The 24,491-nt window shown below is 39.9% G+C and overlaps 1 protein-coding gene across 2 annotated transcripts in view; it reads right to left on the reverse strand.

The window, feature by feature from the left end:
- The window catches only part of plxna1b (plexin A1b), a 253,907-nt gene that overhangs the window by 175,718 nt on the left and 53,698 nt on the right, over positions 1-24,491 (reverse strand). For both annotated transcript variants that reach the window (XR_007439320.1, XM_022675699.2), the window contains exon 3: positions 9,688-9,870. Coding sequence is in view for 1 of the 2 variants with exons in the window: in XM_022675699.2 (XP_022531420.2) it covers positions 9,688-9,870 (183 nt within the window). In the remaining variant the exon portion in view is untranslated. The remainder of the gene's footprint in view (positions 1-9,687; positions 9,871-24,491) is intronic.

The raw sequence follows: 24,491 nt of genomic DNA on the forward strand, positions 1-24,491 counted from the left end.
AAATCTCTTTTTTTCATATTTCTTGAAATAATGTCACTCTAGATTACTGTGTTTCAATCTCAACCACAGAATTGTGCTTGAATTTTGGAAAACTGGACAAATTTTCCCTTTAAGAGAAGAAGAAAAGCCAAAGGAAGAGCAAGATGAGCACATGGTTAAAGGTGCTCATTAACCATCAACGCTTTTAATCCAATAAGCTTTATCCAATAATACAATTCACACAATAGGAAATCATTCCACTGAATTTTGTAAGTAATAGCTTGGCAGATTATCATACAAAAGTGCTTAAACTGCGAGAGGCCTTTCTCAGATTAATTAAGAGTGATAATTTGATCACTGTCAGGATTTAAAGCTATTTTGGTGCTCGTCAAAAAAAAAAAAGAGAGAGAGGGAAAGAAAGAAAATGTGAGAGGCAGAGCGAGAATAAATATATGAGAGAGAGAGAGAGAGAGAGAGAGAGAGAAAGAGAGAACGAGAAAGGTAAAAGCTTCTCAATCAAAAATTCTTAACTCTCTGACATGTCACCCAATTCCACCAGTTAAAAAAAAAACCCGACACAACCTAAACCCAGTCATCTCCCAGTTTCTCAGTGAGGGGAAATTACTCAGGACCTTCAGCCTGGTCTCCTGCAATACTCCAGAGACCGCAATTTAACAGCACAAAGGCTCGGGATAAAAACACCTGTCTATTCCACGCTTCACGACTGGGGAACCAATAAAGTGCTGCTTTTGGGCTCGTTCACAGAGGTAGCCGAGGTTTATGGGATTGGGAGTTCATTCCAGACTAAGTCCTACTGCAGACAGGGTCACAGGGACTGCAGTGCCCATAATACAGATGGAGCAGACAGCGGGGTCAAGACACAGATTCTGAAGTTGTTTAACAAAAAAGACAACAACTCTGAGTAAAGTCATAACCAGAGTTGGCAAATCCATGTCCAGAAAGTAAACATTTACCTCAGGATTTTGTTTCAACAGCCTTTCCAATGTAGATAACGACTGAGTAAAAAATGCACCCAGAATTTAGATTTTAGCGCAAGTGCTGCTAATATTTTTAGCAATGTGACACAGCCTACTTTTTCTCCTTATTCATTAGCAAACTGTCATATGGTGTGAGAAAACACATAAGCAAGTCTATTTAACACAGCTTAACCCTAAAACAGTCTGAGAGGTATGTGATTATTATTGAGCAACACAGATTACACAATGCTATCTGGCTTGCATCGCTTGCACTGCTTGTTAGCTACATTAGCTTCATGGCTACAGAGCAAAACCCAAAACATTGTAAACAAAACTTTACAAACCAAATTTTTCTGGCAATTTTGCTTTAGAGTTGCAAGCCCAATGTAGCCAACGAGCAATAGACAAAAAACTCTATGTTTCATGTTTAATTTAGACCTTGGTTCAAATGCTGATACTGTTTATAGTAATGTGCCATGTTTTCTCTACTTCAATAGCAGTAAAACAATGTGTCATACAGTGTAAGAAACCACATAAACAAGTCTATTTAACTCTGCTTAACCTCAAAATAGTCTGAGAGGTGTGTGATTATTATTGAGCAACACAAATTAGACAGTGCTATTTGGCATGCACAGCTTGTTTAATCGAAAATGTGTTTTGATATATGTTTTTCACAAAAAATGAGCCAATGCCAATGAGTTTGACTTAGAAAAAATATTGTTTTAGTATCATTTGATGAAAAATTAAAACGGCTCCCACAGACCCAAACACCACACAAGAGACTTAAAGAAGGTAAGATTCAGACAGGAGTATGTCTTAGTTGATAAACTATATTTGCAGCAAATAGAGGAAATGTTTAAATGTTAAAAGTTTTTTTTTTTTTTTTTTTAATTATCCCTTGAAATGCTAAAACACTAATTATATCAGCATGGAGCTCAAATTAGTGGGAGGAAGACTCATTATTGCTGGCCTCTGTTAGTGAGCGGGTCTGTGTGTGTGTGTGTGTGTGTGTGTGTGTGTGTGTGTGTGTGTGTGTGTGTGTGTGTGTGTGTGTGTGTGTGTGTGTGTGTGTGCGTGCGTGCATATGTGTCTGTCACTCTGGGCCAAAGGTAATTTACCTCTGCAGCTCCAATTATGGCCCCTCTTTTGGACTCTGTGTCACAGAGCAACATCATTTAAGTAATTGCTTTGGACTCTGGGTGTGCCTTTGCGCATGAACGTGTGCGCGGCTGTGCGTGTGCGCACGCACGTGCGCGTCTGTACAAAGTGGGGGCAGGAGGAACCGTGTTCCAGAAATACATGTGAAGCAAAAGTGGAACATGTGGTGCTGCAGCAGCACATTCGTCGCCCCCCCCCCGAATGGCATACACATTGTTAAGACCCTCTTAAACAAACCCAGTCCAGCAAACCTATTCCTCATCCATTATGCATTACTCCCTCTACTTCTCTTCATCTTGACAGATTAGTCCCGCTGAGAGGTGGTGCGACACCGCGTGATGAAGGGATCCTATTCCTTCGTTCTCTGGTGAGTTGGGTAAACGACTGCATCATTAAAACGAGGAGAAAAAAAAAGAAAGTCAGGCAGTGACTTCATGTGACTTCATTCTGCTCTATCAGTTGCTGAACACGCCGGATTCATTTGTGTCTGTGAGTGTACGCGATCTGCGAATGCACGCACTTTTCCGTCGGAAACAGCGATCCCTGACATCAGGAGAAGACTACAGAGCTCAATTTAAAGACGCTAGACGGCTCACATTTTCTTAAGTGATGCATCCAGACCCATTACATTTGATGTGCATGAGAGAGAGAAAAAGAGAGAGAGAAATAGAGAGTGAGAACAAAGAGGGTATCAGCAGAATCAGCTGAATCTTGGCCAAGAAAGAGATTAAAACAGCAATTAAATAAAATAAGAAATAACTGAGTTCTTCTCTTTCCTCGTTCTGCATGAATGAATAGCATGTGTCTGTCGTCACTCTCAGAGCACTCATCTGAAAGTGTGAGCAGTTTAGTGTGTCAGTGGAACAGAACTGCAACAGCACTCATGATAACAAGAGTGAGCTATTCTAACACATGCTATTTAACATCACAATACTTTAAATAACTACATAATTAAATAATCAAATGACACTGGAATCTATCCACAAGAACTTGGCAGCATATTCTATGAAACTGTATCAGTACCATGATGAATGAGGTTATTAAAAAAAATAATCGGTTTATTCTCATTATTTGCAGTAGTAGTAATAGTATTTAAACAACACTACTAATGTTTCATTAGCCCAGGAACAATACAACAATACAAATTTCTCACAATGTAATACATATTCTCTACATTACCTATAGTACCAGTCAAAGGTTTGGACATATATTCTCATTAATATTTGTTCTTAATTTGTATTATTTACTTAACTGTAAATGAGTAATAATTAATTATAATATCAAAGACTTAAAAATATAAAGAAAAGAATATGCAATTAGGTAGTAAGGCCTTAAACGCCTGATATTAAAAACCCAACCCAGGTGGTTGAGACTGAGTTGGATCAGAGCAGAGTAAAGGAAAAGCAGGTAACAAGAGCTCAGCACCTCTAGGACTCATTTTAAACAGTTAGAGAACCATTCCAGGTTTTACCTCATGAAGCCAATTGAGAAAATAATGCAGAGAGTAAAAGCAAATGGTGCTATTAGGGGTGGGCGATATAGCTCTAAAATAATATCACGATATTTCATTGTTTTTTCATGATAACGATACTTTTGGCGATATGATAAAACACTGAATTAGAAAGATTTTTTTTATTTTATTATTGCATGCAATATGATATGGCTAACTAAAAAATAATTTTATGGCACACCCCTAGGTGCTACTATATATTATATGGTACTAATATATATTTTATACTTCTAAAGTATAAAATACATATTATATTTTGGCTTGTTGAACACTACTTTTTTGTTTACTTCATAATCGCATATGCGTTCCTTCATAGTTCAATACAAATAAAGAAAAATCTTTAAATGAGAGGTGTGTCCAATTTTTTTGACTGATCCTGTATTATTAACCACTGTACACTCATAACAGTTTTATCAATTTAATTTAAATTGATAAATTGATGCAATACTGTTCATCACATGGCAACACGGTAACATTAATACTAATAATCAGACCAGTGTTCATAACATTTACAACAAAACAGGTGTGACTAAAAGAAGCTGGATGGAGAAGAGCTGTTCACTTCTTACAGTGTGTATGCCTATATGCCTATACATTTTAGTGGGGGTGTGTGTCTCTTAATCTTTAACCCTAATCCCTCTGACCTTAAATGCACTGTGAACAGCCAGCCACTCAGTTCCTGTTATAATCTGATTGGATAATGAGCTGTTCATGTAATCCATTCTTCTGTGCTTTTATACTGTAACTTTAAAAATAGTACAAATAAGCTTATTTCTCTTTCTCTCTCTCTCTCTCTCTCTCTCTCTCTCTCTCTCTCTCTCTCTCTCTCTCTCTCTCTCTCTCTCTCTCTCAGAAACACACACACACAAACCATGTTCCTCACCATTCATGGAGTAAAACAACTCGGCCTGCTCTAAGAGACCCTGTGCCACATCCGTCAATTTCACACCCCAACACACCTGACCACGATTACACAATAATTCCACAGAAGTGCTGGAGATGTGCTGCGGTGACAGTGATGGCGACAGTGACACCAGCTCTTAGATCAAATGAAAGGAGACATTCATGTGATTACAGGCAGAACCAGAAGCCCCTCAGTGTGATGGAGACGGACCAAATTAATATTAATGAGAACATGGGGCTATAATTAACAAGCTTATTACAGAGAGAGAGAGAGAGAGAGAGAGGCAGGCACAGAGGCTAGAGTAGTGTGTGCTTGACTGAACTAATTCAGGATGACAGCGAAGCCATTTACTCAAAAAACAATGTGTCGGAATGACCTACTCAACCCACTCAGACGCCACAGCTACAGGGAGAGAAGGCGAGAAAGAGGGCGAGAGAGGTAGAGAAAGAATGAGAGAGAGAGAGCACAAGAGAGAGAGGGGGTGATGAAAATAAAAATGAAAAGGGACAGTGAGGACAGTCACCTACAGGGAAGGACAAAAGACGTAACTAGTGGAAACTTGTCCAGACAGAGAAAGCAGCAGCAATCTGTGTATATATGTTATCATGGTGGAGGGATAGCACTGTATGAATGGCTGGCTGGCGGAATGGCCAGCCAAAGCAGGATGTCTCTGCACGTGTGTGTGTGTCTCTCTCAGTCTGTCTGGAGAGCTATACTGTACAGTCCGTGCCTCCATCTGTTCTCTGGCTGCCCAGAAGCTTGCTAAGCCCCACACACTCTTCCAAGAGCGACGCCCTCCTCCTCCTCCTGCACTGGCCCCTCTGTGCACACACACACACGCCATTGCAGATACATACCGCCCACCTCCACAACATGCAGGGGTGTACATTTCTAATCTCACAGCAATTCCACTGCAGTTCATGAAATCACAAAATTGTAAATAATTTTAGAATTTCACTTCATAGATTTTTTTGGTTTCAAACATAAAAATTGATTGATAATGACTGAAGAGTTTTACTCTTATTTTTATTTCTATTTTTTTATTGGTACAAAAAAAATAGAAATAAAAATAAGAGTAAAACTCTTCAGTAATTATTCAAAGAATCCTAAAATCCAATTTTCAACCTCATCTTATTTGCTTCTTCCTGGTGAGGGAAGCAGTTGAGCCAAAGCCAACTAAGAATCAATGGAAGGCAAGGAAGTGCAGGGCAGGAATACCCCCTGGACAGATGCCAGTCCATCACAGGGCATCACACACTCACTGACACACACACACAGCTCGGGTCAATTTACCCCAGAGTTAATTTACCAAGCACACCATCGTGTGTGTTTTTGAACCTAGAGCACCTAGATAAAAACAGGCAGATGGATGTCCAGCAATCAATGAAGCACCACAACCTCAGAACAACTGAATTAAATGATGATTCAATTTATTCTGTTTTTATATTTAAATCTATTTTGTAGGTAACAATTAATCAAATTAACCAATGTTAAAGCTAGTCATGAACCGTTCATTGTCCAAATTAAATTTATATATTTTTTTTCAGGACTCAAGAATAAACAGTTTTATCACCAATATAAACACCTCTTTAACTGTCACTCATCAGACCCTCAGATTTAATACAATCAATCAAAAACCCATCCATTATCACAATGCATCACAGGTCTTTTTTTTAAACCCTCAGTGATGCAAAATACACAGCCTGACAAACAAACACACAAACCCTCACAAGCCCTCTAGACTGGCCTGCCTCTGCCTCGCCACAGCTCTGACCCGCAAAACTCAAACACAGTCCCAGAGTAATAATTCATAAACATTTGTTTTTGAAAAATGGAAATGCAGTTCATTAAACTGCTCTCGTCTTTCATCTCTCATGTACACTCTCCTCCTCTCTTGCTGTGTCTCTCTCTTTCAAGTGGAGGGCTACAGCTAGATTAGAGGACCTCTGAGCTTCTCTGAGGACCACTGGGGACCCCATCTCTGACCAGTCTCTGCCCTCTCACAGTGCCACTCGGTCAGCCACGGCACCGTCGCTTTTAGCCTGATTGAAGAGCCCTCTGAGGTCCAGACAATCAAGAGGCGCACACAGTGGGCCGAGGAGAGGCCATCACAGGAGAGGGGTCAGCGATGCTAAAGAGCGCTCTCTCTGGATTTGAAAAAGTGATGGGATGGACACAATATATATATATGAAATATATATATATGTGTGTGTGTGTGTGTGTGTGTGTGCTACATATACACATGCACCAGAAACACACACTAGAGAAGAGGCCAGAATGTCTTTCATGTTCAATGGTATAATTCACTCCTCTTTAAAAGAGCAAACACCTGCAATGCTAATTGCTGTTTTTTTTTTTTGACATTAGGCTCTTTTTTTGAGATGATTTTAAAACCTCATACACATAATCCTTTTCTCTGTTAAGTGGTTCATGCAGTTCACGCAACCAATGTCCATTGTCTTGGTTGTTGTCAGTAATCAATAACTGATGCATTGCTGGTTAAAGGAATTCAAGTCACATTTGTAAGTTTGTGAAAAAATAGCAATGAACTGAATATTTGGCAACTAACTGAATGAGTAAAGAGACATTTATACAAAAATAAATATATAATTTACTTTTTATATGGCATCATTGCCTCTAATGTTAAGATTTGTTTCCCAAATTTCACTTATATGTGATCTGACCAGGCTTGTTGAAGTAAATTCATTACAAAAATTGTATTGCTGAGGTAAATGTATGACTTAAGTTGCATTGATGAGCAAGGTAGCTTGCTAAATGTTGACTAGAACAGCACTGCTGAAATAAATTCATGATTAGTATAGCACTGCAAAGAAAAATGTAAATTTCTTGAGTTTTTCTATGAAAAGCAAGACAAACATACTTTTAGGCTAGTTATTTTAATTAAAATAAAGTGGCAAATTTACATAAACTGTAGAATAAATAGTATGCTATTCGAAATTTGGCCTTTATGGCCTAGTGTTACATTTTGTTCAGTTTCAGACAAAAAAATATATATATTTGGTGTATCCCTAAACTAAAAAATGCTCACTTGCACACTCTAAAACGTATTTACTGCCCAAATAAATTGCATTCAGTGTATAACAGAAGAGTCTGAAACAATCTAGTCTAATAAAGTCAAGTGTGATTAAATGCCATGATGATTCTGTTCTATTGTTAAAAATCTTATGTCTTATGTTTCTTTTATAAAATAACAATACAGTATTGTACCGGCAGGAGTGAAGTAGCAGTGAAGTGCTGAATTAATAATCAGTATCTATAAGAACGGCAGTATCTCTGAAATGCTAAGCATACCCATCCCTCAGAAGCGAAGGAGATATTTAAAAGAAGGAGGCGAGGAGAGGACAGGAGAGGAGAGGAGCACATAAGTAGCGTAGCTCATGAAATACAAAGCTCCATTATAACTCCATCTCCATCTTAAATCTCCAAGTACCCTCTTCATCTCGCGCTCTCTCTCTCTCTTTCTCTCTCGCACGCGCTCTCTCGCTCGCTCCTGGGTATTGGCCACAGCCTGTCCTCCATTTCACATCTCAGTGAATCCATCATGTGATGCCTCACTGGTCTTCTCTGCCTCCACCAATCTCCTTGCCCTCCCCCCAACACATATATACACACGCAAAACATAATGAAAATGTCAAAGAGTGAGCCCGTCCTACGTGAATATGGAAATATCCACTTGCTGCGTAGAGTGCTCGGTTAGCTCCAGCATATGAGCCATGTCAATCTAAATACAGGAAGGAAGCATGTAGTTTCTCCAGTCTTTCTCATCCCCATAACGTCTGAATAATGCTACCAGAATCTTCCATCCTGCAGGAGCCTGTAGGGATCTAAGTGATTGGTTCACAGCTCGCATCTGAAATGATGCCGGGGCATTTCAAGAGCTAGCGATGAGCACTGCCAGCTGCATAACCACATGTCTTCACAGTCCGTGGCAGAAACCGGACAGTTAGAAATGAAAGGCTGCCAGCAGCAGTCGTTCTCCATTTCAAATAAAGAATAGCTGATTTAGAAAAGGAAAAATCAGACCAGTTGGGTTGGGTCAACATAACGCAGCATTTACTGTGTACACCTGCACAAACACACACACATATAGCCATAAATGATTAATATAACCCTAAAAGAAGATAACCAAGAGGACAACCAACATTTACAGAGTCCAACCATTTCCAACTAGAATATGCTATACATTTTTAAATAAGCTGCTAGGAAATAACCAGAGAGCATCTCATTAAGCTGTACTTCTCAATTAGCTTGAAAACTTTAAGTAAATCAAAGAAGTGGTTTAGAATTTAAGGAGGATTTTTCATTACACTCTTCATGGTGTCTGTATTTGTATATTTACTGTTACTATTTATCTGTATATGTAAACCTCTCCTTTTAAGAAAAAAAAAACAACCAGCTTGCTGGTACAAAAGCCATAACAGGCTCTTTCTTTTTTTTCAATGCTATGAACTGTTTATATGGTCCTGGTCAGATTTTTTTAATTATTTAAAATATATGTCTTAAAACAGTGATTTGACCTTCAGTTTCCAGTACATATATATATTTAAAAAGATGGGAGGCCGGTCTCGTTTGACTGGAGATAACTGCCCTACAGCATTACGTAGAGTGCCACCCAGTGACTTGCCTTTAAGGCCAGTCATGATAATTACATTATTGACCTATCATACAATATAGGGACATGATCTCAATTATTTTTCTGACCTTGATAATGTACATTGCGTCCTTCAATATTTCTTTTCACATAGGAAAAAACATTGCCAATATTGTAGTCATTCATGCAGTGAATCAATAGTCTGCTGACAGGCTGATTAGGTTGAAAAAAAACTTCCCTTAGGTTTCCCAAAACCAGCTCAGAGTCGCTCCTATTGGTCAGCTCAGGCTCTCTCAAGCTAACTGAGAAATATTTCCTTGTGAAACACCCCCAGTGAAGACTGCTGTCCCTTTCCAAGTCCATTAGCGCACACAGAAACGGCATTAAGAGCCTATTTCACTAAAAAGAAAAGCAAGCAGGCAGCTAACAGTGCACTTTCCAGATGCTGCTACCTTCCTGCAGGCTAAACAGGGAAATTCCTCCACAGCACAGTCATGGTGAGATGGCAGAACAGCACAGCACATGGATAGAGGATTTTTGGCCTTACCTTCTTCATGCGGCCGGTGCGGGTGCCAGTGAAGACCACGGTGTTTCCGCGGTAATCGTAGGCTGCCACCGAGGTCATCCCATCATCCTTGTCTATGAAGAGAGGAATGCCCTCGATGGTGCTCGTGCCACCCAATGGCTGGTTGAAATCCTGCCCACAGAAATTGTCATCGATCTGCAGAGGCTGTAAAAGAGAAAAGAGAAAGGTGAGCAAGTAATCTTTCTTTATTCAGGCCAGAAATCCGGGTGTAAACACATTCTGAAATATTCCAAAAAAACAGAAGAACAAAAGAACCAGAGCGTCAATTTGACCCAAAAAAAACTAATCAATTGTAGCCAATTAGCCAAAAATGCATAACTTAACCAAGACAAAAACTGAGTATTTGGGGTAATAAGATATTCAGAGGAATGTTGATCAAAAAAGTAGGTGCTAACTGTGTCTTTGCCGAATGCCAGGCTAAATGCGAAAACCTACCAGGCCCTACTGTGATTACTTAAGCAAGCTAAACCAAGACCTTAGCAACTAGAAAACAAAAGGTCATCAATACTACAGTATATGGTAAGTCTAAGAAATTACAAAATTTAGGCTAGGCTAGGTTATGCTATGCTGCTGTGGGCTGTCTCAAAGAAATTTACCAGCCAACAGGGTAGTAAACAGGCCTGTACAATATTATCTGAGAATCTTTGGCCCCAACTAGCCCTAATTGGGACACTTTTGTATTTCCAACCCAAATCCATAGGCTTTCATTTGAAGCTGCAGCACTAACTGCAAGTTTTGTGGTAGAATATCTAGAATATCTAGACATTTCTCCAACTGAACTTGTTGCAGTGAGAGCACCCTATTACAGTACAGTGCTGGAATTGTCTGAGCTCCTTACAACCTCACATTCTTTCACTAATGTCTGTTAAAAACATGCTGCATTACTAAGTGCTTAATTTTATCCCACTCTGGCAACAGGGCCTACTGGAACACCTGAAATTCATCCATAATGAATGAAAGAAGTGTGCCCCAATACTTTTGTCTATATATTACAATGAAATAAACAGAATCTATGACATTTTACAAAGTGAGAGATAGAATAGAACAGATCAACAGTCCAAGTTAAGAAATTATAGGACGTTAAAAAGAACAAGAAGTGTTTCAAAAGTGATACGTGTGATGAAACGACCCTCATCAGAAACATTACAGTATAAATACACTTAACTTCAGCATGTATTTACTTTATGGCATCGTGGGATTCAGTGATATTTGTAGTGTAACATTTGATGTTTTTTTTTTTCTTTCCCTGCAGTTGCACTTGCCTGCACAGCTCTCAAGGCAGAGGAAAAAAACAAACACATACTGATGGAAGCATTAAGCAGAAACGCTCGCTGATTCTCTGCGGCCAAGAATCTGAACACTCTGTGGGGAGGAAAAGGCAAAGGAAAAAAAAATAACCCGCAAAAACGCTGGAATGGATCTTTAAACATAATCTACAATAATACGATGTGATGAAACGCTTTCGCGCCAATCAACACTTGATCGCGCTCAAAACAAAAACGAATCAACCTCATCCCATTAAGCCCCTGATCCAATAATTGTGACGAAGTGGAAAACGCCACAGTGAAAATGATAATGGCTTTTCTTTAGGTCATCTCATTTCTCACGTTTTGAATGGATTAATCCGATCATAGTCAGTCACGCAATCGCTTCTGTTAAGTCAAACACTGAGCGCGAACGGAACACTCGGCCTGGGAGCTGCCGGACACGCTGCAGATGCACTGGCCACAAATCCGGCTAGAAAAAAAGCCCAGTGGGATGTAGCAGAATTCCTTCATCTTCAAAACCCCACTGACAGGGGTAGATGATGCAATCACAAAGCAAACATGTACAAAAAGGAATAGTTTCAGCATCACTGTCTTGCTAATGGCTAGCGCACAGGCAGGAGTACAGTCAGAAAAGCCATAGTTCAGGTATACTCTTAGGGCTTTTGATCCTAGTTCTATTTCATTTGTGCAAGGATTTATATGATGATATTTTAGGCAGTTTAGTACAGAATTCCTCTGTTTCCTTAAAGGCAGGTCAGTGGAAAATTCCTTCCACTCTGCCGCTCGGGAATAGCAGCAACAAAGCAGCGAAGAGTACAATGTTTACTTCCAACAGAGCAACATCTATCCTAGCAACTACACTTATCACCAAAACTGACCATAGTCATTAATAAACTTAGAATCCACAGTGTCTATTCTTCTAGCATTCTTTTAGGAGCACTTAACTTGCATAAATTAAATAAAATAAAGTGTCCAGCTATAGGCTTAGTATCTCCCTACAAACTGGATGATTTTAGCTGAAAGATATAAGCTCTAAAGGCTAGGATAGGACAGGTGACAGCTTTCTCTGTAAATTTCAAGTCACATGCGATCTACTATGCCTTAATGTGGCCTGGATATGGCATTATTTATGCATTACATTCAAAATGCTGTGTGGTGCTGTGCTGCGCACTAAGAAATTCAAACAGTGCCCAGAGTCTGAATGTTGATGCACAGTGCTGGTGTGTGAGGGGCTTTTGGTTAGAGTGTGTAAGTTGTTTTCAACTGTAAAACCTAGCTATCTAACTATCTATCATTGGCTAGTTTAATCTACTATTCCCTCTTATCTTATGTGTTCTACTTGCATATTTCCTGCATCCCACGTTTCAAATTAAAGTCAAAAAGTTTTGTAACTGCAATTTCATGAAGCAGATTTTTTTTATTTTATTTTAATTCCCAGAGGAACATTATTCATGCCACCAGCACAAATCCAACTAGTCCTTCACAAAGGCTGAGAGTTATTACTGCCAATACAATATGGACAACATTCCAGCACACTGCTGGTTTTCTAAGCACCACTAACTGGTGATCCAATCCCCACCCCTCCCCAGTGAAAACATTCCAGATCGTGCTGCTGAATTGATCCAGGTTGCTAAGGGCAAACCCACTGACCCAGTGAAAAGATTCTGCATTCTAAAGGTTAATTCTAGGGTCAGGGGTTGCTTGAAGAAGAAAAGGACAATGACACTGCACACAACACAGAGCAGCCCGTTCTCTCTATTTAGGGTCTTTGGAACACTTACAACTTAAATAAAGGGCCAAAGTATCACTGTCAAAAATGGTTTAAAGGGGCATGATGGAGAGTTTAATGGGATTTTCTGGTCTAAATAATACAAATACACAATTTTTTGTTTAAAACGCCTAAAACTATAAGGGCTTTGGGGTGAATTTTGGGGGTGAGGAGAGACTTAGACACTTGCTTTAATTTGCTGCAGTATAAAGTCTAGATCTGCCCATTTCCATATGGTTTAATGACAGACAATTGTCCATCATTTTTTTCCTCTAAACTGGCTTTCCACATCCTCTAATTTTTTGCTAATATTTTCAAATTTCTTAAAAAGCAAAAAGGCCAGTCCAACCAGGCCAATGAATCGAATGAATCAAGATTTGTATAAAATCAAACCCAGCCTTCTTTATGAACAATTTTACTGGATATGCCAAACTCCATCAGCTGTTCTATGGTTTAAACCTGTTTTGAACACCCATTCAGGAATTGCCTCTGTCCAGACAGAAGAAATCAGACCTGCATGTGGGGACAAGAGTGGTGTCCAACACACTAGCTACTCGCTCTTTAGCCGTCAGTCTATGCTGTTTAAAGATTGAGCTCTGCCAACACTAGCTCGGCTCTATTTAATATAGCTGAGGTAAGGGTAGCAGGTCAGGGTTCAGGCTGAGGGTAAACTGTTGCACTACAGAACACAACAGTTCAATGCTTAAATAGACTTCAGTTCAGCATTCAACCCCACCGTCCCTCAGCATCTGGAGGGAAAGCTGAGCTTGCAGGGCTGAACACCTCCCTGTGTAACTGGATCCCGGACTTTCTGACAGGGAGACCTCAGTCAATCAGGTTTAAGAACAGAATTTCCAGGAACACCACACTGAGCACTGGTGCCCACCAGGGGGGTGTGCTTAGTCCACTGCTGAATCACAACACACCCCAACATGAAAAGTAATGTAATCGACTGTTTTTTCTCCACCTGGACCATTAAAACCAACTCCATGACCAGCAAAAAAGTTCAACTCCACCATGTTCTACAGTGACAATGCAAGGAGAGTAGGCCTGGACAATAATTCGATATCGGTATTTATCGCGATAAGAAATGTTTCAATAACGGTGATATCACTTTTGTGGTATATCGATATGTATTATGTACAGAATCTGTCACGGACAGGCGTTTTTTACTGGCGTCAGCTCGCCGCAGAGCCAAACACATTCAGCCCCCATAGCTGTGCTACCTCAGTGCGTGATGACGCAATCACACAGGCACGTAGCCAGATAGGCTAGGCTAGGCTAGGTTAAAATGGCTAGGCTAGGCTAGGCTAGGTTAGGTTCAGGTCCGCTCCGCTACGCATCTAAAATGTCTCGAAACGGAGCCGGGACGAGCGGATCCAAGGCTAGGGTAGACTCGGTTCGGTCAGCCGCTGTTTCGCTCGCCCATTCGCGCGTCCGCTCGCTCGTCCGCTCGCTCATCCGCGGCTCCGCTGGCCCAGCCGCGGGTCCGCTCGCTCATCCGCGCCTCCGCTCGCTCATCCGCGCCTCCGCTCGCCCAGCCGCGGGTCCGCTCGCCCAGCCGCGGGTCCGCTCGCCCAGCCGCGGGTCCGCTCGCCCAGCCGCGGGTCCGCTCGCCCAGCCGCGGGTCCGCTCGCCCAGCCGCGGGTCCGCTCGCTTGCCGCTTTGCTGCAAATTGTGCCGGTGAGTGGCGCCGACAAGCAGCGTAACGTTAATACATCTAATCTGTTCCACCACCTCAAGCATCTTCACTACATACAATATTTTCCTTATACTGACTGAAGCACTTTAATAGATTATGTTGAAACTAAGTTATTTAAAGTTTATGAATCCTTTAGGTTTGTTTATTTGCCGTTGATATCATGTTGAATACCTCTTGTATTCTGGCTGAAGCACTTTAATAGATTATGTTGTCACTAAGTTATTTATAGTTGAAAAATCCTATAGGTTTGTTTATTTGACGGGAAAATCTTGTTGCTTTTATGTATATAAAGGCTTCTTGTATTATATATCCTAGTTAAAACACTTTTGTTTTAATCTGTTAAATTTGTTTACAATGAATAAGAAGCTCTGCCTCTGTTGTCATTTAAAGTTATTTTTATTTGTAATAGTTATATAGGCTTATGTTTGACAGGGATGTCATGTTATTATTTTGCTATATGCAAATAAAATTGAGCATTGATTTATTTTGACTACTTTTATTTCTAAAGTATTAAAGTTTTTGTGAAAGGAGGTTTCAAAGACTTAAAAAACATTTTCATACAGTAGTAGGTACAGATTTCCATTAGATAGATTGATACAAAAAGTGCAAATACACAGTTAAATAATAATTTAAATTTGCAGTGCAAGCTGCAGAGATTGCAGGGATTCTTTTTCTGAGGCCTTCAAAGTATTTATCGATATCGAAATTATATCGTATCGACCGAAATTTAAGGAATATATCGTGATATAAATTTTGGCCATATCGTCCAGCACTAAAGGAGAGCTCAACAGCTGTCTACAAGATCCTACAACAGATAGTCATGGCAGCAAAAAAGATCACTGGGGTCCCTAACCCTTCCATTATTATCATTTACACCATATGCTGCACCCACAATGCCACCAGCATAGTGAAGGATCCCACCCATCCCTCACCTAAACCCGTCTGACTGCTGCCATCTGTTAGAAGGTAACATATAGCTTACAAGCAATCATTGCCAGATTCTGCAACAGCTTCTTCCCACAGAACATTCAACTTCTCAACACTAGGCAATCTGGACTGACCCCCCACACACTTAGACTTAACTGACAAATAAACCCCTAATCTACCTCCTAGTTGACTTAACAGAAAATTTTAGGAGCTCTTCATGTTATATTTATAGCTATATTTACATATGTTTGCACTTTGTCCTTACTAGTCATGGTGCTACACTGTTGATTTTGTACATTTTTTACAGTGTTTACACATTTGCACTTTATAGTCTTGTGTAGTGTTATTTTGCATAGCACATGATCTGCTGTCAGTAATAAATATAACTAAAAATGCAGCAAACCACTGGCAAAAAATGCATTAAAAAAGCAAAATATACCATGTGGATGTGTATATATACAGTGCACTTTGCACAGTGCAAAAAATACATTTTGCAATTACAAGTTACTAGCAACTAAACTTGCCAATAAAAGATTATTAAATGTATAGCATGTTATTTATCGTAATTTTACAGAATAAAAAACTAAATCAGTATTATCTATTAATAAACTGTAATACGTTTCATAAAATGTTTCAGTTCACGGTAAAACCACATAAAATATTTATATTTAATATTTATTAATGGGTAAAAGAGGATGTGTATATTCTGTGGAACTGCAAAATACAGGAATTTGCAACAATTGCTTGCAATGCACAGCAATAAAGTCTCCTGAACAATCAGATACAATGCCAGAACGCCCTGTGAAGGCTACACAAAAGCTGGATCCTAATGTTGCCCTCAGCACTGGCCCCTGCTGTATAATAATGCAAAAACGCCACAGTCAGCGGGCCCCATTAGCGGTACACTGCCAAATAAGTATTTCTAGTATTGCAATCACACTAAACACGCGAACGCTCAAAGAAATCTCATTTCAGAGAGCACGCTGTTCAATCTCAGAAGCGCCTGTGAAGTGGTGTGTCTGGTGCAAGATATACAAACCCTGTTAGTCACACTTAATTATCACACTCATAAGATCAGTCAAAATAAGCACAAATTATTTTCTGTCAAAAATGTGCACGTCACGTCGAAACAGGCAGAATTCTGCTGTGTGCCTCGGCATATTGAGAGTTCCATTACTGCTGTGAGTGCGTGCGTGCGTGCGTGCGGCCTCTTCCTCTCAAAGTCTGGAGAAGTGAATAGGAAACAGCTATCCAGAAGCTTATCACTACACATGCTTATCAATGCACACAATCACTGTGACCCATCAAGCCCCACACACACGCTCTCGCTTCCTCCCCACCCTCCCTCTCTCCCTCATTTTCTCACATATACCCTTCTGCTTTCCCCATTTCCACTTCCCCGCCACACTGTATGTGAGCGCGCGTGAGTGTGTGTGTGTGTGTGTTTGTGCATACTCTAAACCAATGCTTGCAGCCAAAGCTCACATTAAAAAAAAAATCCTTTTCTCTCTCCTTCCCCCACCTCTCCTTTCACTCTGTTTCTCTCGCTCCTAATCCGTCTAGAGGGGTCTCTACCTCCTAGCAGGAAGAGCAAGAAGAAAGGGAGCAGAAGAAAAGAGTGAAGAAAGGAGGAAAGGAAGAGTCAGCTGGGTATCAATTCACTTAACAAATGCCCTTTCTTCTCTCCCTGCAGGCCAGGGGCCAGAGTTACCTTCAGAGAGTGAGAGAAAGAAAAAGAGAGAGACGTAGAGACTGAGAAAGTGAAAAGGAAAAGCCTAATGAATGTATCTCATATGATACTGTACTCTCTCAATTATTCATTCTTTTTTTTTTCATGATCATATCCTCTCCTTTTTTTCTTTCTTCTCTAACATACTGCACCTCCATGCAATCACCATTTGCAATGACTGGGCAAAAGAGATGAGTAGTACATGGATATGGTGCTAGTTTAATCACAGGATACCACACACTTCCATTGTCTTCAACACACTCAAATCTATCAGTCATCAATGTACTATTGGAACATGTTCTTGGGAAAACAGTACAGGGGTACAGGGAGAACTTGGAAGAAAATGCACCAAACACATGGAGAATGACCCAAACTCCTACTCTATTATCCTTCCATCCATCTATTTTTGCTATATCTGCTGCTTCCCAGTCAGGGTTATGGTGAGTCCAGAATCATTGGATGCAAGGCAGGAATACCAACTGGACAGGCCACCAATCTATTGCACTATACCATCCACTCCAATTCAATTACATACTCACACCTACCAGCAATTTAAAATGCCTTATCATGTGTGTTTTTTTTTTTTTTTTTGGAGATGGGGAAAAAAATGAGTACCTAAAAGAAACCCATCAATCTCCTCACAGGCAAGCGACCAGAGAGGGGATCAAGCCCACGTCCCTAGAGTTACACGGCACACACTCAACCTTCTGTGCCACAGTGTCGCTCTTTCTCCATTATGCATCCATCCATTTTCAGATTTACTTCCAATCTGACATCTGTTCCTTCCCAGTAGGGGTCACATTGGGTCCGGAGCCTTCCCGGAATGATTTGACACAAGCCATGAATATCACCTGGGAAGGGTGTCAGTCCATTACAAAGAACCACACACTCATTTCCATTCCCTCACCGGACACAAGGAGAATGGCCCACATTCCTTACAGGCAAGTGACCAGACAGGGGATCAACCCCAGGACCCTGGAGCTGCACGGCACACACACAATACACACTGTGCCGATGTGTCACTCATTCTCCATTATCCATCCATCCATTTTCTTAGCCACTTCCTCTCAGTCAGGGTCACAGTGGGTCTGGAGCCTGCCTGGAATCATTTGACAGAAGGCATGAATATCTTCTGGACAGGGTGCCAGTCAATTGCAGGGTACCACACACAACCATTCCCTTACATACTCTCACCTATGGGCTTTGATTATTCATCTACCACATGTGTGTTTTGGGAGGTAAGAGGAAACCCTGGATGAATCCAACCAGAAACGAGGAGAATGCGCCAAATTCCTTACAGGCAAGTGACCAGAGAGGAGATCAACCCCAAGCCCCTGGACTGCCCAACACACACACACACACTACCCAGTGTGCTGGTGTGTCACTCATTCTCTATTATCAATCCATCCATCCATCCATTCATTCATTTATGCTCATATCCGTTCTTCCCCTAGGGGTCAAAATAGGTCTGGAGCCTTCCTGGAATCTCTGGATGCAAGGCAGGAATACCACCTGGACAGGGCACCAGTCCATTATAGGGTACATTGATCCATTTACTTACTTATCCATTTACACCTATGGGCATTTTGGCATAGACAATTCAACTCCATATGTTTTTTTTTGTTTGTTTGTTTTTTTGAGGAAAGAAACCAAAGAATCTAGATTAAAACCTCGGGATATGTAGGTGGCTGGTGTGTCAGTCATTCTCTATTATTTATCCATCCATCCATCTATCAATTCTTATATCCGTTCCTCCCCGTAGGGGTCAAAATAGGTCTGGAGCCTTCCTGGAATCTCTGGATGCAAGGCAGAACTATCACTTGGACAGGGCGTTAGTCCATTACAGGGTGCATAGATTCATTCACTTACCTATCCACTTACACAAGTGGGCATTTTAGCATAGCCAATTCAACTCCATATGTTTTTTTTTTTTGAGGAAAGAAACCAAAGAATCTAGAAGAAAACCTCCGGATACGTAGGAGACTGCCCCAAATTTTGTACAGGCAAGTGACCAAAGAGGGGATCAACCCAAGGACTCATAAGCTGCACACAACAGACACACACTACCCACTGTGCTAGTCTGTCACTCATTCACTATAATCCATCCATCCATTTTATTAAATCTCATATCCGTTCTTTCCCTTAGCGGTCATGATAGGTCTGGAGCCTTCCTGGAATCTCCGGATGCAAGGCAGAAATACCACCTGGCCAAGGTGACAAACCATTACAGGATACATGGATCTATTTACTTACTTATCCACTTACACCTTTGGGCAATTTAGGGTTTTTTTTTGGAAGGAAGAAACCAAAGAATTCAGAAGAAAACCTCCGGATATGAAGGAGACTGCCTAAATTCCATACAGGCAAGTGACCAGAGAGGAGTTGAACCCCGGGACTCATAAGCTGCACACGAAAGACACGCACTACCCACTGTGCTGGTGTGTCACTCATTCTCTATTATCCATCCACCCATTCACTCATCCATCTATCCATCCATCTTCTTAGCTGATTCTTCCCAGTCATGGTGTTGTAGGGTCATAGGATCACAGTGAGTCTGGAGCATATCCAGAATCATTGGAAGCAAGACATGAGTATCATTTCTATTGCAGGGTACCACACACATCCATTCACTTACTCGCTTGCACCTATGGGCAATTTAGAACAACAAATTTAACTCTAAATGTTTATTTTGGGGGAATACCTGTCAGAAACACAGCAGATTCAAGTACAATAGCGCAAATTATTTACAGGTAAGAGACCAGAGAGGAAATCAACCCCAAGCTTCTGTGCCACAGTGTCACCCCTCTGCATCACCATTTCTCCATCATCAATCTATCCAGCCATCCATCCACCGCTTTGGGGCATACAAAACAGTGCATTATGGGTTTTCAGCGTTTTCTAAATTACACTACTTACTTTAGTGCCTTTTGGGATCCTGTGGGAGTGCACTTGATCTTCAAGTGTTTCACAAACCCCGATGTGACAAAATGACTCCCAGAATAGAGCACTATTTAGAGAATAGGCCACACACTTTTTGATGCCACTGTAGTAAAACACTGTGTGTGTAAAACCAACCAGGGCTCAGATCTGTGCACACACTGACCAAAAGCAGGGCAAAACGCCCAAAAAAAACAACAAAAAAAAACACACTTCCACATCTTCCTTTCTCAATCTGAGGAATCAGTCCTCAAACCACTGAAAACAAAGAATGACACAACTCAAGTGTGCGCGCACACACACACACACACACAATTTCCCTTAGTCAGGCCCTAAAGGTTGCCAATACAATGCATTAGAGGATGAAGCCAACTGAATACACCGCAGGTAGCAGAGTGGTAAATCACCCTCTCCCTCTCTCGCTTTGGCATTCAGTCAATGGCTCACACACACACACACACACACACAGTGTGAGTTACACACCAGTACATCACTGGCCTAAAGCCAAACTCTTCTATTGTACCACAGGCTTCTGGTCAAACCACAACCCAACACACACACACACACACTCACATACACACAAAAAGGCAGATAGAGAACGTGAGCAGAGTGTGTATCAAGTAAAGAGCTGTGGAGAGAATGATAAGTCACGGCTGAACACAAAAGGATTAAGTTGAAGTTGAGACAGAAAGAGAGTGTGAATGAGAAAAAGTGAGGAAGAGTCAAAGAGAGGAAGAAGAGAGAGAGAGAGAGAGAGAGAGATGGAGGAAAACGTAAGAGAGAGAAGGAAAATGTGAGCTAGAGGAGACAGAGAGAAAGAAGCTCAATGTTTAATAGGGCTGCAGAAAAATGACACTCTTAAAATGTAACATCTGTCTCACCCACACTCACATACACACACACACACACACACACACACACACACACACACACACAATGTGCAATACACACTGTGCACGCAGCCTCAGGTCATGCATGTTAAATCTCACACACAGATTTTTTGAAGCAAGTTGAGTTTAATGATGCGTCAAAAGCTCCTCAAACAGCTGCTGAACACAAAGCAGCACAGCTCTGTTCCTCCACACCAGCAGCACCCGCAACACACCAGTGACATTCCTGAAACTGACCACGGAACACTAGTGTGTTCACTAGTTGAAAGCAAAAATGATGCACACATGGGGCAGTTTTGCTGTGATTTTGGGAAACTGTGGTCCAGTGGATGGCAAATCTAAGTTAGCTAGCCTGTTTTGCAGTTCTGAGACGCATGAAGTGTCAAATCCTTCATCCTACATTAGCTACAGCTCATCATTCTCTCTTTGTACAGTTGGTTTTGTTATGGTTTTTTTTGTGCTGCTGAGGAGCATAAGGAGCTTGGACCTGTATATCTGTAAAGCTGCTTTGTGAGAAAAACAATAAAAATAGGAGACCACAGACCTTAAAGCCTGTATGGCTTCTAGATTAATCTGGGTGATAAGATCAAATTCACTTCATTTGAAGGCAACATTTTTTCCTCATTTAAATAAAGAATCTTTCTGACACAGGGTGTGTGTGTCTGTGTGTGTGTGTGTGTGTGTGTGTGTGTGTACACCTACTGCTCTTTTTGTTTTATAAATAAACGTGTGCTTTTTTTAAGACTAGGTGTCAAAAACCACAAGCACCAAAGAGACATTTTAAACCACAGAAGTCTAAAAGTGTGCCAAGGGGCCTCAGAGCAGTGCAGGCCTAAATATAGTGACTAGGCACACGGGTAACCGACCTATAACGAAAAAAGCAAAGGAGACTGGGCACAGTACACACTTTTTCTTAACATGCAATGGCTCCATACTAGTGCACAGTGCTTGGACCTAGACAATTACCATTCAGTAATTTATTGTAAAAAACCACACAGCTTTTTGAAGTGTGTTTGTTTATATACAGCTCTGGAAAAAAATAAGAGACCACTTAAAAACTATGAGTTTCTTTACATTTTACCAAATTAAAAACCTGTGGAATATAATCAAGTTTAATATGAATGATCACAAGCCATCAAACCAAGCTGAACAGCTTGAATTTTTGTCCCACTCCCCTCAGGCCGGAGGCTGCGGAGCATTAAGTGCAAAACAACAAGACTCAGAAACAGCTTCATTCCGGAAGCTGTAAGACTCTTAAACTCCACTTAACAACACACTGCAATGACACCAAGGACAAATTACTGTTTACTGTTTACAAACATGGTCACTTTACTTGCACTGAGACACTTTATCTCCACTGCTCTAATTCACATTATCATGCTGCTATAGCACACTTGCACTCTGGACTTCATGTTGCTGAACCTTCTACTCTCTATTTATTTTTTTTATTCTTTGGGATATTTATCTATCTATTTTGTATATTCTATTTCTTTTATTGTATTCTTTTTTTATCTATATATCTATTAATAACAGCTCTTTGGGTGTAAAACTGGATCGTGAGATCACAATTTCGTTCCACCTCATGTACCACATGTGATGCGAATGACAATAAAATCTCGATGAATCCTTGAATCCTAAAGTTATCCAAAAGCAGTGTGCAAGACTGGTGGAGGAGAACATGCCAAGATGCATAAAAACTGGGTTATTCCACCAAATACTAATTTCTGAACTCTGAATATGAAGTTTCATTTGTATTATTTGAGGTCTGAAAGCTCTGCATATTTTTTTTACTTTAGCCATTTCTCATTTTCTGCGAATAAATGCTCTAAATGACAATATTTTTATTCAGAATTTTGGAATGTTTTCTGTATTTTATAGAATAAAACAACAATGTTTATTTTACTCAATGAAATACCTATAAATAGCAAAATCAAAGAAAATGATGCAGAAACTGAATCAGAGCTGTATATACCACTTTCCATTTACTGCAGACCTAGAAAAAAGGGAGATACAGCCTGTATGGTTAGAGATAAGAGATTTGGAATTAATATAATTTCAGTAAACAAAATATAATCTAAACTAACTCACAACTATGTTGATGAGAACTGAATTGGAGTTCATTTAAAAAGACTACACTTGAACAGACTGCCTTCACATTATTAATTTGAAGTGGATTAACTTTTCAGGACTTTTTTTGTTTTGAATGTTTTTTTTCAAACATTTTTGAGACAGATCTGAACTACTTTCATGTGGTCTTAGATCAGATACATTCCTGACCATAATGAGAACAGTCAGACCAGAATTTCATTGAATTACCACTGATTGTAAGCACACAGGTCATTTTAGCTTACAAAGTGTAGTTAATTTACATAAACACACTAGGTGTGGGCGATATGGCTCTAAAATAATATCACGATATTTTAGTTTATTTTTGCGATAACGATATACTTGGCGATATAGGAAAACTAAAATAATTCATTCATTTCAGGAATATAGTATAATAGTATAACAGTATAATCATAATGTGGCAAAATAAATAATATAGCATCAAATAATATAATGCAGCAAAAAATATTGCAGAATATTTAGTGCATGCATATTAACTGCAAACTAAAACAATTATACAATAAATACACCTAAAGCTTCACAGTAAATAATAGACTACTTTTAAGACAGAACAGCCCTGTTATCACGATATGGATTTTTAATATCATGATATTTCTGTGTCACGATATATTGTGTACGATATAATATTGCCCACCCCTAATACACACAATAGGGATAATGTATTCACATACATATGAACCAAAAAATGAACAATGCTAAAAAGGAAAGGTACATTTTGCCTATTGGGCTGTGCATCAAAAAAATATATACTCTCTGAAAACTGCGGTGAAAATCCTGTTTTTATGTTACAAGGTTTTTTTGACAGCAGTCACACATACAAAAGAATTTTGGACTGTGTTTTGGATTTTAAAAATCATATAATTATTAGGGCTGCAACTAATGATTATTTTGGTAGTCGACTAATCTGACGATTATTTTTTTGATTAGTCGATTATTAGTCAACGATTATTTCTGCCATGTTCTCCATCTCTAAAAACAATAAAAACAGCTGAACATGAGATTTAAAAGGCATTTAAACGTCTGGATGCTGTTTAAACGTGGAAAGTACTGATATTTAATTAGTAAATATATAATCTGTTGTGTTTGGGCACTTTTGGAGACACAAGCTGAGCCATTTATCCATCTCACATTGCACCTCTGTCCCCAGCACTATGCGCAATGCAGGACGCTTATTAACGATTTAACGATTAGTCGACAATGAAATATGTAGTCGACAAATTTAAATTATCGACATTGTCGATTATATCGACTAATCGTTGCAGCCTTAATAATTATATAATAATTATATGATTAATCACAGCATGTGCATTTTTTTTACTATTACTAAATAGGCTAAACTCTAAAAAGGCTATTAAACTCTAAATAGGCTATTACTAAAAAGACATAAACTCAGGATCACAGGATCACACACAAAAGT

Source organism: Astyanax mexicanus, chromosome 5, assembly GCF_023375975.1.
Source record: "Astyanax mexicanus isolate ESR-SI-001 chromosome 5, AstMex3_surface, whole genome shotgun sequence".
Taxonomy (NCBI): Eukaryota; Metazoa; Chordata; class Actinopteri; order Characiformes; family Acestrorhamphidae; genus Astyanax; species Astyanax mexicanus.